We start from the raw sequence: 14573 nt of genomic DNA on the forward strand, positions 1-14573 counted from the left end.
TTAATTCACAGTAAACCAATTCAGTCTGTAGTTGTGGATCAGAACCGCTCTGAACTTGTAAGCCATGGGTAAGATTTTGAAATACCCGCCCCAGTCTTTTTTGGGGGGGGGGGTTGAGATTAATATTAGGTTCTCTCCAAGAATCTGATGATACAGGTTCCAGGTGTAAAGTGGATTTGTTGGGCTCCCCAGTTTGCAAGGATGGGGCACCATTTCACGTCATGGCCCCATCAGACTGACTCGGATTGGATGTTCTCATCAAACTGAGGTCAAGCTAAATAAACATCATGCCAGAGAGGGAAGTCGTCCGTGCACATGTTGACCTGTGATAGCGTCCCCTCTTTTCCTTGCATCATCCAGGACCCATTCCTGCCACCCCTCCCCCCCGTTGGCCTGAGCTTCTTTTTTTTTTTTTTTTTTCTTTCTCCTCGAGTTCTCTGGAGTTGGGCCTGAGATTTGGAGACACCTCCAGACTCTCCGCCTCTGCCAGCGACTAGCGCGCAGCTCCTTCCCGCGCCAAGATTGAACAAACCCACGCGGGCCGCGGGGGTGGGTCGCGTGGAAGCCCCGGGTTCGAGTCCCGCCGGGGAAATTTCTCCTTGGCAAGAGGAGTCACATCTTGGTCAGGGTTTCTCAGGCGGCGCCGGAAGCCGCGCCATCACCACTCATCGTGGGCGTCAGGGTATCCTCGGGGCTTCTCTGCCCACGAGCCCCGCGAGGAGCTTTTGTGAGAGGCCTGCTAACGCTTTCTATGACCGTTTTGAACTCCAGTTTTCCTTTACAAAGGAGCCTTGGGGACCCCGCATTCGCGCCTCAGGAACACTGCCCACGCTAGCCTGGCCCGCTTAGCGAGGCGCCCCCGCCCCGCCCTCCGCGTGACGCGCACGCGGGAAGACCAATCAGAGAACGCTGCTCGAGCCCCACGCACCGGTGGCCCCGCCCTCCAAGCTTAAGAAAGGGCGCGCGGGCAGAGCCCCGGCCAGAACGGTGCTCGAAGCGGAGAGCGGTTTTCTGCGACGGCAGGCGGCGCTTGTGCAGCCAGTTCCGTGCTGCACGCGGTTCCCTCGAGCGCCGCGCTCGGACAGACGTTGCCGGCCGCGAAGGCGCCCAGACGGCAACCCGGCGACCCATGCAGAAGTGAGCGCGCGGGTCAGCGAGATGCTGGCGCTGCTGACAGCCGGCGTGGCGCTCGCCGTGGCCGCGGGAGGAGCCCAGGACAGTCCGATACCTGGCAGTCGCTTCGTGTGCACCGCGTTGCCCCCCGAAGCGGCGGGCGCCGGTTGCCCGCTGCCCGCGATGCCCATGCAGGGCGGCACGCTGAGCCCCGAGGAGGAGCTTCGAGCCGCTGTGCTCCAGCTGCGCGAGACCGTCGTGCAGCAGAAGGAGACTCTGGGTGCCCAGCGCGAGGCCATCCGTGAGCTCACCGGCAAGCTGGCCCGCTGTGAGGGGCTGGCAGGCGGCAAGGCGCGCGGCTCGGGGGCCACGGGCAAGGACACCATGGGCGACCTGCCTCGGGACCCGGGCCACGTCGTGGAACAGCTCAGCCGCTCGCTGCAGACCCTCAAGGACCGCTTGGAGAGCCTCGAGGTAGCTGCGCGCGAGGGGCATCTAGCGGGAGGTGGCTCCAGGATCGTAGAACAGAGGGTGCGGGAGAAATGGGTATCCGCGCGCCCAGCCCTGCGAGAGCTTAGTTCGGGGGTGCAAGCCTCGCTCCTGCTCTGGACCTTACGGGGATGGCTTCCCTTCTCCCTGTCCTGCTCTGTCCCCTTGTCGGATGGGAAAGGTGAAATCCCCACTCCCATCTCTATCCCGTGGCGCGCGGGGTCTTACCCACTAGACTTATTGAGAACTTACTGAGGTTTTTGACTATTGAACCCAGAATGCCTAGCCTGGAGGGCAATACCGGTGACCCCGGAAGCCTGTTTCCTCCTCTCCTTGCAAATCTCTGCGATCGGAAGAGGAACACGCTCCTTCTGGCTGTGCCCAGAGCTAAGAGCCTGTCTCCAGAGGTCAGCTGCCCCTGGGCATCTGGTGTTTTCTTTGACAAATTGGGTCCGAGAGTGGGAGGACTGGGTTTGAGGGATCTGCGAGAGAGTGGAGGGGAAAGCCAGCGACCCCAGAATGCAAACAAGCCCCTTATTAACCTCAAAGACGCCTCTATTCATCGAGTCAGATCGTTTTTCTAAGGTGCCCTTCGCCATGACTTTAGCAGAACCGACTTTATCCCCGCCGTCTTCTCCCGTGTGCAGTTTGGAACTTTGGGGGAGAAATCTTCAATTAATTTTCATCTTACTTCCCACCTTGTTTAAGACGTGTGGACATTTCTGTTAACAACGTTTATCAAAATACCTATTAGCAAAAAAATGATGTTTAAATTACAGGTGTTAATTATTGCTAAATTATTGGAGGGTTTCTCTTGGCATAATGGCTCTATACAGTACTTTCAGCATCTGTAGATCCCATGAGTCATTAAGATTACTAAGAGCTAACACTTCTTGAGTTCTAAATGTGACTCAGGCATAATATTTAATTTTAACCCTTGTAACAGAGAATAGCACGAGGCGGGTCCTGCTTTCTACGCTGGAACACAGAGGTACAGGAGCTTTGCCAAGGGCTCATGGCTGAGGGTGGCAGACTGCCACTGAGCCAGCATGATGGCAGAGGAGTCAGAGAAATAGGAAGTCAGGATTTGGATGCAGCCCTAAAAACAAAGCTCTCTGGGGGTTAGAATAGTAATGTCTTGTGCGTGTCATTTTCCAGGAATATCTCTGAGCACTTTTACCATTTTACCGTTTTGAAATTTGGGGACCTTGTTCATTTCTAAACGAAAGCTCACTGTACCATTGATTAATTGCTTGAAAAAAAATCTTGCCTGTGTTCTGGGCTTTTCATGACATAGAATTATAGATGTTGGCTAAAACAGCTTCTCAAGAGGAGAAAGTGAGATTCTCAAGTTTCAAATATTGCGGCGAAGTAATTTTTGTCTGACTTTGAAAGCCTTTCCCTACCAAAAAAAAAAGAGGTTTCAGTAAAATGTTCTCGTTTGAGCCCCTGGCACCATTTAAAGCTGCGTTGGAAGCTTCTTGCTGTGTGGTTGGGTCATTGGAGCCGCATGCCACAGTTTCTGTTCAGTTGGCCTGAATATGTCCCCCTCCCACCCTTCCAAAGCTCCAACTCCGCACGAACGTATCTAATGCCGGGCTGCCAAGCGACTTTCGGGAGGTGCTCCAGCGGAGGCTCGGGGAGCTGGAGAGGCAGCTGCTGCGCAAGGTGGCCGAGCTGGAGGATGAGAAGTCCCTGCTCCACAATGAGACATCGGCTCACCGGCAAAAGACAGAGAGTACATTGAACGCGCTGCTGCAGAGGGTGACAGAGCTGGAGCGAGGTACGTGCTGTGTGCCTGATGCTCTGTCTGAGAGTGGCCTCCTTTTTCCTACACTGGGCAGACCTAGCATTTCCATTTATGGGCAGCAAGGAAGTGGTGATACAGAGGTACAACATGGAGATGATTCGCAGATGTTTGCGTAAATTACAAAGGTGACTGACAGTGGTCATGGGAATTAACCCCGAGCCCCACCAGCATTATCCAGGGAAAACAAAGGAACTCAGGACCAGCTTGGCTCAGCAGCCTGACCTCTGACCTCCTGCCAGATGGGTAGTTCAACCTCTTTTTAACCAGTCATTGTAGCAGATTCTACTTATCTTTCTCATTCATTCGGTGGTGGGTAAGATTCTCCCACTGGAGACAGGAAGGGAGAAGAAATTAAGGGTCCTAGATGCTTCGGTTTGTGGTCTCAACCCCCAACTCTCTGGGTGCCCTGTGGAGTTTTAGGCTTGGCGGCAAAGGGTATAGGATTATAATCTCAGATGCCCTAAACTGACAAAGGCACTTTCAGTTCATGATTGACAGGAGACTGTCCAGTAGCAAAATGTCCAATGACTCTTGTAATGAGAAACAGGGTAAGATGGAGCAGGGAATGGGCTAATGGGATATTGTTTCATTAGGAGTCCCAGGTCGCCCATGTCTCCTCCTTTCTTATTGTTTCCCTTGCCTTTCTTATAAAAGGAAGAGAAGTGTGGCTTACCTGTTTGATTTTGGTTCTGTTTTTTTTTTTTTTTTTCGTTTTTATCGCTTGAAAGAGCATCTTGTTACAAAGCCTAAACTGTCCTTCAGCTTGTCATCCTCCTGCATCAGCCTCCCAAATTCTGGGATTGCAGGCCTGTGCTACCATCTCTGGCTTAACATTGATTCTTGAGTTTTTAAAACAGTTTCTTTTGCCTTACTCTGCTGCTCAGTGACTTTGGGAGGCCACCAGTCTCAGAGCTCTGATGCCTTTCTTGCCTTACAAGGAGGGCAGCGTCTACCCCACCACAACTGTAGTAGAGCCTTGGGGTGCAAAGGGCCACAGAGTGAACCCAGTCATAAGCAACTGAAGAGGGGAACTAGAACCAGAGGGGCCTTGCTTGGCATAGTGGTCAGCTGGCCCACAAGGAGACAGGTCAGTAGAAAGCTGAGGCAGAGTAGAGCTAAGGCGAGGCAGCATGCTGAGCATCATACCCATTTCACAGATGAGTAAATGCTCGCTTCCCAGGCAGACACTGTCACAGTGACATAAACCTGAGCCCAGCCATTCTCTGTTGCTGGACTCCAGGCCAGTGGATAGTTACTTGGGAGCTTTTCCACATGTTCTCAGCCAGAAGGGAACAGTCAGGGCTCAGGCCCAGCTGTGCTGGTTCTGGCAGACACATTAGTGCCCCTTTGTTCTCACTGAAGGCTCACAGCTGAATGGGCCACACGATGCTGGGTTCCACAAGAGCCAAGCCTCTTGTACAGCAGTGGTTCAGAGAAGTCACTAAGCTTCTTCACACTGCACACACACACACACACACACATGTATATGTATATATGTATATGCACATGTTATTACATATATGTATATATAATTGATGACTTTCTTGCCTGACAAGAAGGAGGGCAGTGTGTGGTGTTTTGCCTGCATGCACACGTATGCTGCATTTATACCCGGAGCCCATGGAGCCTAGAAAAGGTTGTTGAATCTGCTGGAACTGGAGTTACAGATGATTGTGGCCCACCCTGTGGGTGCTGAGAGATGAGCCTGGGTCCTCTCCAAGATCAACAAGTGTTCTTTTTATTTATTTACTTATTTATTTTTAATTTATTAGATTTTTAAAAAATACCAATCCAAGTTCCCACTCCCTCCCTTTCTCTCACTCCCACACCACCCCCATCCAGTCCTCAGGGACACATTGCTTTGTGGAAGGTCCAAGGCCCTCCCTACTGTATCTAGGCTGAGCAAGGTATACATCCAAAGAGAATAGGATCCCAAAAAGCCAGTACCTGCAGTAGGGATAAATCCTGGTGCCACTGCCAGTGGCCCCTCAGTCTGCCCCAGCAAATCAACTGTCAACCACATTCAAAGGGACTAGTTTGGTCCTATGCTTGTTCCTTCCCTGTCCAGCTGGAGTTGGTGAGCTCCCATTAGCTCAGGTAGACTGTTTCAGTGGGTGAACCCATCATGGTCTTGACCTCTTTGCTCATATTCTCATTCCTCCCACTCTTCGACTTCAACAAGTGTTCTTAATTGCTAAGTCATCTTTAGTCCCAGACTTTTCTGTGACTCCCCCACCATGGGAATGCTAGACTTTTTCCTTGTGTTCCACCTACACAGTTCTGGAAGGAGCCTTAAAGGAAAATGACCATCTGGTAAGCCATTTGTTTCTGGGCACTTCTGAACATATGCTCATTCTGCTTTGTGTCCACTGTACAGGGGTGTGTAGAAGCTCAGCCCCCAAAGTTCACTATCAGTGGAAACTTCACCAGGTTCCTTAGAAGCATCCAGCCGAGCCCAGTAGAGGTAGGCCTCAACCACGTGGCCAGTTAGGAAGGCTTTGGAGAATCTTTGTCCTGTGGTCCTTCATTCTGCATCAGCTCTAAACCAATGTCTACTTGTGGGGTCTGCATCTTCTATTGGCCCTGCTACAGGTATCCATGGCAGGTACAAATGAGGCAATAATGATGCTTTCTACCTCCGCAGAGCTGAGAAGATTGGTAGTGATCCCAGAAAGGAAATGGGCTTTTATCCCTGCTGGGCATGGAACTCTCCAGAGCCCAGCAGGTAGCCAGCCACTGACTCTGCACAGCACCCGTGTTCCCAGGGTGCCCATTTCGCTAGGTTGCAAGACCTGTTCATTTGCAAAGGGTCCAGAGTCCAGGCCAGCTGGCCAGGTGCAGCTGGCTGGGTGTTGAAATCAACACTGTCAGGAGAGTACCAGAGTCTCCTCCCCTCGAGCCCCAGGCTGCCTGCCCCCCTGCTTAGGCTTGTCCACCACCTGCAGTTTCTGATTTATTGGTCAAGCCTTTTAATTCCTTAATTGGTTCTAACTAAGTTTCCTCTGAACCTCCAAGCTGTTTTTATTCAAATAAAGGGTACCAGTTTTCAGGCTAGAGCCCCCTTCTCTGCCTCTCAGCTCTCCTAGCTCTAATTAAACCTATCTGTTGTCACCGACCTAATGATATTACAGACCCCGAGTCTTATTAAATTGGCAAGCCTGCCCACCTGCAAGCATAGAAGCCATGTCTCCTTATTAGATAATGATGCCTTCATTAAGAACACGGCCATTTGCCGCCTGAAGACTAAGCGCCCGTGGCTGTATGCAGTGGAAAGAGGGAAAGACTTCCGGTCCTGTTGGTTCAGTAACTGTGTGACCTTGGACAAGTTATTTCTGAGCCAGACTGAACAATTGGAAAGGGTGTCATCTAGTTCTCTCTCTCCTTTTCTTCAGCATAACTGGGGACAAGCCTTGCTTTTACTATGGACTGCTTCCTAGGGTGCTTGAGAGGGCCAGGTCTTTCCAGCTCTGGACAGGGGCTCAGCAGGTCTGCAGCCTGTTCTGAGGGATCCTTTCATGGGAGGTCAGGATGAATCAAGGAGACTACACAGCAGCCGAGGCATAAACAGATACTAGCCAGAAAACCCGGAGACCAGAAAGGTGACCCTGGACCCTGCTATTGGGTTGTGCAGGAGATCCTGATGGTGTAAGGTTGTCTGGCTGTCTGGCCCTTTAGGGGTGCTTAATACATAGTTGTTGGTGTGTGAAGAATGCCTCGCTGCTGGCAGGATCTGATCTTGTGGACACGGAAAGCTTTCACTGCGGCCACTCACAGAGTCAATCAGTTCCCTGCAAACTTTGGGTAATGCAGCTGTGAGCTTAAGTCAAGACCATGTTGAAAGTCACATGCCATGCAAGAATTTGTTTGCAAAGACCTTGGAAGTGCCCTGTACACGAGGACAGTCTGAGGTGGGAGGGAGGGCTGTCTCACGCTGACCAGGGATTATTTAGCCTGAGGGTGGGGTACCTTTGCAGGTATCTGTCTAGCCCTGGTTCCACATTACAGAAAATAGTTGCGCAGCCCAGTCCTGTAGAGAAGAAAAGGTCACGTCGGGGGCAAAGCATTTACCAGCAGGGCCCGAGACAAACTGCCACTTCTGAGCAAAGCTGCCGGTGGGACCTCAAGTCTGCTGCTAATTGTTTGCCGTGACAAGCGAGGCAGGTGGACTTGCTCACAAGTGTTTATTGAGGGCTCGGGTCCCCAGGAGACATTTTCTCCTCCAAGCCCTGGTCCCACCTGTTTCAAAGCCTGCTCTTATGGAAGAAGCCAGAGGGGCTGAGAGCGCTGGGAAAAATGGGAGGAAACAAGACTCCTGATGACGACTTCCCTGGCTTTACAGAACGAGAACATTAAATCCAGTTTCTCTCTAGACCCTTCCTCCAGTTTCTAGTCAGCGAGACTGTGAGACTAGAAAATGGCAACCAGAAAGGACCTGAGTTGGGTACTTTGTGTATGTGTCCTTTACTTGTGGACTTAAAGAAACTTCTTGCAGGCTGTGTGGTGCACATCTGTAAACCCATTACCTGCTAGGCTGAGCCAGGGACATTGTGAGTTCAAAGCCAGCCTGGGCAACAGTCTGCGCAGTAAAGCCTTTACACAAAGATAGACGGAAATGAAGAGGCCTCTTTAAAAGAAACGTTCTTGTTGTTATGTGTATGTGCCTGGATATGTGTGTGTGTGCCATGCATGTACAATGCCGTGGGGGCCAGAAGAGAAGGTTAGAGCCTGGAACTGGAGCTACAGATGCTCGGGAGCTGCCCTGTGACGACTGGGAGTCGACCCCAGGCCTCTGGAAGAGCAGCCGGTGCGCTTAGCAGCTAGGCTACCTCTCCAGCTCTGAGGTCTCTTCTCCTCTCCTAACGGGCTGGGTGTGGGGCCACAGACCCGCAGGCCTTCTCATGTCCTAGGCTTTTCATGGTTCCTTAGCCTACCCTTGAGTCTTCCTCTAATCCCTGCCTTCCTGTCCTTCCCCCCGCTACTGGCTTTGGTCTGTCTTCCCCACCAGAACATAAGCTTCCAGGAGGCGAGGGCCGTCCCTAGGACTGCTGGGTTTGGGTGCTGATGTGGCGTGCTGGACCAGGCCGGCCGGCTATAGTCTCTTCTTCTTCCACCCAGGCAACAGCGCATTCAAGTCACCAGATGCGTTCAAAGTGTCCCTTCCTCTCCGCACGAACTACCTGTACGGCAAGATCAAGAAGACACTGCCCGAGCTGTACGCCTTCACCATCTGCCTGTGGCTACGCTCCAGCGCCTCACCAGGCATCGGCACACCGTTCTCCTACGCTGTGCCCGGGCAAGCCAATGAGATTGTGCTGATAGAGTGGGGTAACAACCCCATCGAGCTGCTCATCAACGACAAGGTGAGGCCCCCTTGAACGTCACCCTGGCGTCCGAGGGCGCAGACCCTGCAGGAAGTCAGCCCTTTGCTGACACATGGTAGCACACAGTAGAATCTGGCCAGCCATAGTCCAGGGGTGTGGTGTTGCCCTCCTCAGCATGGAGGAGGTGCTTACCCTCCAGAGGGCCGACAGTGGTTGGGGGCTGCATAGCGTATCTGCAGCCCATGGAGACCTGAGCTCTGAGTCTGGCCAAGAGGCAGTAGAGGATCCCGGGTGTTGATGGGCAGGGAAGCAAGACTCCACATGAAGGGACAGCCAGTGTGGTCCCTTCCAAGATGCTCTGGTTGAGGATACCCATGAAGTTGAGGGTACCCATGTGACAGTGTAGGCACATACTTTTAAGGAGCCATATTTATTGAGATAAATTTTAAGCATGGCAAAACTGACCTTTTAAATGCACGTTTCCGTTTTAGCTGGCCTTAACAAGCGCATGCGGTTGCGCCATCAGACCACAGGATAACAAGGGACAGTCCCACAGCCACACTCCCTCACTCACCATTCTAGTCTGCTCCTGCCCGGCCCTCTTCCGCCCCTGGCAACAGCTCTTCTCTTCTGCTCTGCCATCTTGCCTTTCCCAGCACAGAGGCCCCATCTCCATAGGCATTCGGGAGTATGGTCTCCTCAAGACTAGTTTGGAGCCTCTGGTCATTCAGCCCCCTAGTGGGGCTCGAGGGCACAGCCTTTCCATACTTGGGAAGATAATGCAGAATGACTGTGAATTTAAAGCCCACTTGTGGCTTGCAGCGAAACCCTGGCTCTAACCAAAACAAACGAATCAAACTTTTCTCCAACAGTCAGATCCAACACCATAAAAGAGTGTCCTTAGTCCGGCATTTGAAAGGCTGCCACTGCTGTGGACGCCCCAAGCCCAGCCTCCATTTGGGGTGGGCATAGAGGGGACCCCCACCCCTCTCCTCCCCCCTCCCCCGCCTGCCTGTGATCTTTATCAAACTGCGGTATTTGTTTACGTTGGGAGACTGTAGAGAAGTTGAAAGTTTTGTGGAGTGGAGTGATCCTGTGTGGCTCTAGCAGAGACAGCTTTCCTGCGCTAAGGATTTATTGTTCTAAATAACACCGTGGTGCCTGAGAGCCTTGTTTTCCTCTCCCTTTAGACCTCCTGTAAACATTCAATTCCTGGGAGGGAGACTTGAGGTTGCTAGGAGACCAACAGTAACAACAGGGCTATGGCAGCCTTGTGCTCACAGGCTGCTGGGGCGATCCTGAAGTTGAGTGTGGGGTCTGTACGTGCATAGTCCTGTAGGACACTGACATACACATACGTGGAGCCTCCTGCCCTTCCCTTGCACGGGCGAGGCTTGGCACACACACAGTGTTAGATAAATTTCTACACCCAGAGCTCAGACTAGCATGGGAGGGTAAGTCTGTGGCCAAGCCCAGAACCATGAATGCCTAGTTTTCTGATTGCCACACACAAGGCAGATGGGGGTTGGGTGTATCCCTCACAAGACAGGAAAGGGGGGGCCCAGCAGGAATCCTGGGTAGTGGAAAGAAGAGTAGCCCTAGGACTCCAGGTGGCAGTCAGTCTACTCCCTGGAGCCATCTGTGGGACTGGGACCTGGCAAGTCATCACCTGCCTGTTGACACCCGCAGGTGGCACAGCTGCCCTTGTTCGTCAGTGATGGCAAGTGGCACCACATCTGCATCACATGGACCACTCGAGACGGCATGTGGGAAGCATTCCAGGATGGGGAGAAGCTCGGCACGGGGGAGAACCTGGCACCCTGGCACCCCATCAAGCCTGGGGGTGTGCTCATCCTGGGGCAGGAGCAGGTGGGTACCCTCTCAGGCATGCTGCGGAGGAGGCTGTGCAAGCCAACCACCAACCACCCAGGATCCTCTTGTTCTGCCTCCCAGACCCTGCACTGTGTCCTGACAGCCAGTCCTGTGAGCACAGCCCCAGACACATGAACGTAGTATCTGACAAAGAGGTATGGGGTGTCCTTGTAGTCACTGGGTCATCTGGTGGCTCAGGTGCCACTGCCTGTAGGGTAAACACTGTAGGAAGGCATTGCCAGTGTCCCCGGAGTCCCTGCATATGCACCTAGGGTGCCTGTGGGGAAACTGGGAAGAAAGATGATCCAGAAAACTGTGGGTGAGGGGCAGCAAAGAAGCCAGCTGGTCCTGGGCAGGGAAGAGCTGGCTTAGCGATCCCTAAGCACGTCAGGGGCTGGCAGTCCCATTCATGGCCTCCTCCCTCAGCTCCTCCACTACCTCTCCCCTGACAGGGGCTGAGAGTCAGGATTTAGGCAACTGCTTTTCCCTTCTGCCTCAGTTTCTCCTGTGTAAATGGGTGGTTTGAATAAAGCCATTTCCCACACCTCAAATGCCATGAGGCTGCAGGACCTATAGAATCAAGGTTCTCTCAGTCTTGCTTTCCTGGAGAGTCAGGAGGCCAGTCCTACTTGTGAACCTGTCCCAAAGTGTCTGTTTTCCATTTTCCAGGACACTGTGGGAGGCAGATTTGATGCCACACAGGCCTTTGTCGGAGAGCTTAGCCAGTTCAACATATGGGACCGTGTCCTCCGGGCACAAGAAATCATCAACATCGCCAACTGCTCCACGAACATGCCTGGAAACATCATCCCGTGGGTGGACAACAATGTCGATGTGTTTGGAGGGGCTTCCAAGTGGCCTGTGGAGACGTGTGAGGAGCGGCTCCTGGATTTGTAGCTACCTTCTCCCTGTCCAGGAGGCCAAGATGGGGCTGTCCTGGGAGTTCAAGCCTTCTAGCCCCGGTTCAGTTGAGACCTCTGGCCTGAATGAAAAAGAGCCAGAACCCCTCCTTGGAGGCCTCTAAGGCAGGCTGTGTGGCCACCCTTGTCTTAGGCTCTTTTGTTCCTTCTCACGATTTTGTCAGTCGTTTTTTGGGGGGAGGGGTAGTGCCAGAATCCCTTGGGGAGAATCCTGAGCCACTTCCTGCTGGGGTTTCTATTGAAGTCTGTGAGCCCTTCCTCCAGCCCCTGTAAATGCTAGTGGAGCCCAGCCCTACCTGTCCTTTTGGATCCTTGGTGTCCTATGTGTGCTTCCTGTTTGTCCGTTTTGATGGCCGCGTGGCCATCCTACCGGGGTGCCCTGTGTCCCTTGTGTGTGTAGCACGTCCCTGCTTTCGACTGATGAGACTCCCATCTGCAAAAGGGCCTCTCCCTTAGTATCACGTGTGTTCCAGTCTTTCCCTCCAAGGGAATCGCAGCTGGTGGGAGGCCAGCTGCCCAGACCATCCCCACCGTCCCCCAAAGCAGAGACTACCCACGGAGAAGGTCCCCCCACAGCCTTCCCCTCCCCTGGGCCACCTCTCAGACCTACGCTTCTAAGGATCATCGCCGGGTTGGCTTTGAAAAGCTGCTCTTCTCATCTGGTGCCAAAAGTTCATTTGCAGCTTCTACAACATTCGGCGTGGTTTGGGGATTTGCTTTCTTCCCCACAAGAGAACGAACAGCTATTAGAAGCCTCCCATATTCTTTTGATGCTCAGCCCACTGTGAAGAGTGAGCTTGTTTTGTAAGCCACATTGGTTCCTGTGAGCATCTGACTGTCCCCCATCGAGTATTTCCCTTGCTCCCCCCCGAACTTTGGAGAAAATGGGTGTCATTTGGCTGCTACTTGCTTAGTGACTCCAGGCTGCATCATATATCATAATTTATTTTAAAGAGAAAGTGATTCAGTGGGGAAATTTATAAAGCTATAAATATTATATATTTTATTTTTCATACATGTTTGAAGTGCAGATCCATGGATGCTCCATTTGTAGGATCAAGTTGACGTGCCCATCCTGACATTGTATGCCACAAGAGCTCTTGTGATGATGGAATTTTGATTAAAGTGCACCGAAAGATGCTTTGAGCTTCTCTCTCTCTCTCTCTCTCTCTCTCTCTCTCTCTCTCACACACACACACACACACACAAAACCAGCTAGTCTAGGAGGGGTGGGGCTTTGTGCTTCCCAGCTAATGCATGGCCGACTTGGTTTGCCCAAGCCTAGCTGTGGACAGACACCTGTTTCGGAAGGACATGGAGTGTTGACACTTGGAGTAGAATATGGTCTAAGTGTGTGCCCTCCTTCCTCAGCATCCTGCTATGGGTGCCCAGCAGACTGTCCGTCCCTAGCCCATCCGAGGAGCCCCCGAGATCTGATCTGCACCTTCTCTGTAAGGTATTCTTACGACATCTCATTTGATTTAACACAGCTCCCTGAAAGCCAGTCTCAAGTCACAGGGGAAAAGTGGGCATTTGGCACATGTGTGTATGTGTGCAGGTGCGAGTGTGTGCAAGTGGAGGTCTCATTCTTCAAGCACCTTAGAAAAGTCTTTCCTCATGAGTATGTGTATGTGTGCACACAGGCATGTGTTCGTCCCATTGGGCTTGTGTGAGGAAGTCAATAAAAGCCTTCAGGTGTTGATCCTCACCTTCCACCTTGTTTGAAGCAGGGTCCTTTCTGTGTTTGCCAGGCCAGCTTCTGGGACTTTCTCATGGCCTTCAGCTCACCATAGGAAAGCCGAAGTTACAGACACACTACTGTGTACTCTGCCCTTAAGCTTAACACGGCAAGAGCTTTACCTACTGGGTCATTTCTTCAGCCTCCCTGCCCACTTTTAAAAATGTCCAGATAGTCTCTCACTGACCTGGAACTCCCAATGTAAGCTAGGTTGCCTCTCTCCTCAGCACTGGGGATCGAACCCAGGTCTTTGTGCTATCAAGCCAGTGCTCTTCAGCCCAACTTTTGCACGTTTATAGCCAGTGAAAGGCAGGCGGTCCAGGGGCAGGAACCAGCCTTTGGGCCGGAGACCTTGTGCCTTGCCCCTGCCCCCCTGCCTTCTGGTCTTTGGTTCTGCAGGGCCACATGCCACTGTGTCCTCCGAGAGCCCCTTTTGTGTGCCCACCTGGTTCTGGCTGGCACAGTGATAGTCTCTTTACGGTCAACACTTTCCACTTCTGTGTCTACTCTCTTGGCAGCAGCACAGCAGTGTTTTCAGTTATATGGAAAGTGGTCCCTAACTCCGGGGCCACCTGACTTCATAAGCCAGTTCTGCTTGATTCCGAGGCTCCGTGGGACTCAGCCTCCAGAACCAGAACCAAGGTCACAGAGGTCCCCAGAGTCTGTTTTCAATGTGAATTATCACTTGGCAGAGCGAACATCATTAGTGTTGGGTAGAACATGAAATTAGGCCAGATGCCCTGCTTGGGGGCCTTTGGAGTTCTCCGTGATGAAGCTGGTGGAGAGCCGTTTATTTTTAATCCCTTTCATGGTGAGACTCAGCCAGGCAGCTCTCCGTGGAAGGGTACCTAGCGGGGCTGGGGAGACGGCGCAGTCTATGAAGGGATGTAAAGCGATGTGCAAGCAGGTGACAAGCAGGTCCCTAGCACCCATGTTAAAAATCCAATAAATAGATAAATAAATAAATTTAAAAAAATGAAATAGCTGAGCACAGGGTCTGAGCAAAGGTCTGTAACACCAGCACCAGCAGGGGGTGGGATCCCTGGAGTTCATTGGCTGGCCAGGCTACCCAGTCAGGTTCAGGTTCAGTGACAGGCCCTACCAAAATATGAAGTGGAGAGATAGAGGAAGAATCTCTAAATTCCCTCTGGTGCGCACGCACACTCGGGCTCACACCCACCCCACTCCTCCTCCACCACACACACACACACACACACACACACACACACACACACGGAAGGTGCTTTGGGAGTTTCTCGTTGGCAGGTAATGATCTGATTTTCCAGTCTCCTGGTGCTGCCCCAGGAGAT

At 52.4% G+C, this 14573-nt stretch overlaps 1 protein-coding gene across 1 annotated transcript; it reads left to right on the plus strand.

Annotated features, from left to right (window-relative positions):
- Positions 1-1003: 1003 nt before the first annotated feature.
- Nptx2 (neuronal pentraxin 2) lies at positions 1004-12599 on the plus strand. The gene is made up of 5 exons (XM_050124401.1): positions 1004-1587; positions 3169-3385; positions 8528-8772; positions 10423-10602; positions 11275-12599. The coding sequence occupies exons 1-5, from the start codon at positions 1159-1161 to the stop codon at positions 11500-11502; spliced, it is 1299 nt and encodes a 432-aa protein (XP_049980358.1). The 5' UTR covers positions 1004-1158; the 3' UTR covers positions 11503-12599.
- Positions 12600-14573: the final 1974 nt, after the last annotated feature.

Source organism: Alexandromys fortis, unplaced genomic scaffold (genome assembly GCF_014885135.2).
Source record: "Alexandromys fortis isolate MF-2015 unplaced genomic scaffold, M_Fortis_MF-2015_v1.1 scaffold_227, whole genome shotgun sequence".
Taxonomy (NCBI): Eukaryota; Metazoa; Chordata; class Mammalia; order Rodentia; family Cricetidae; genus Alexandromys; species Alexandromys fortis.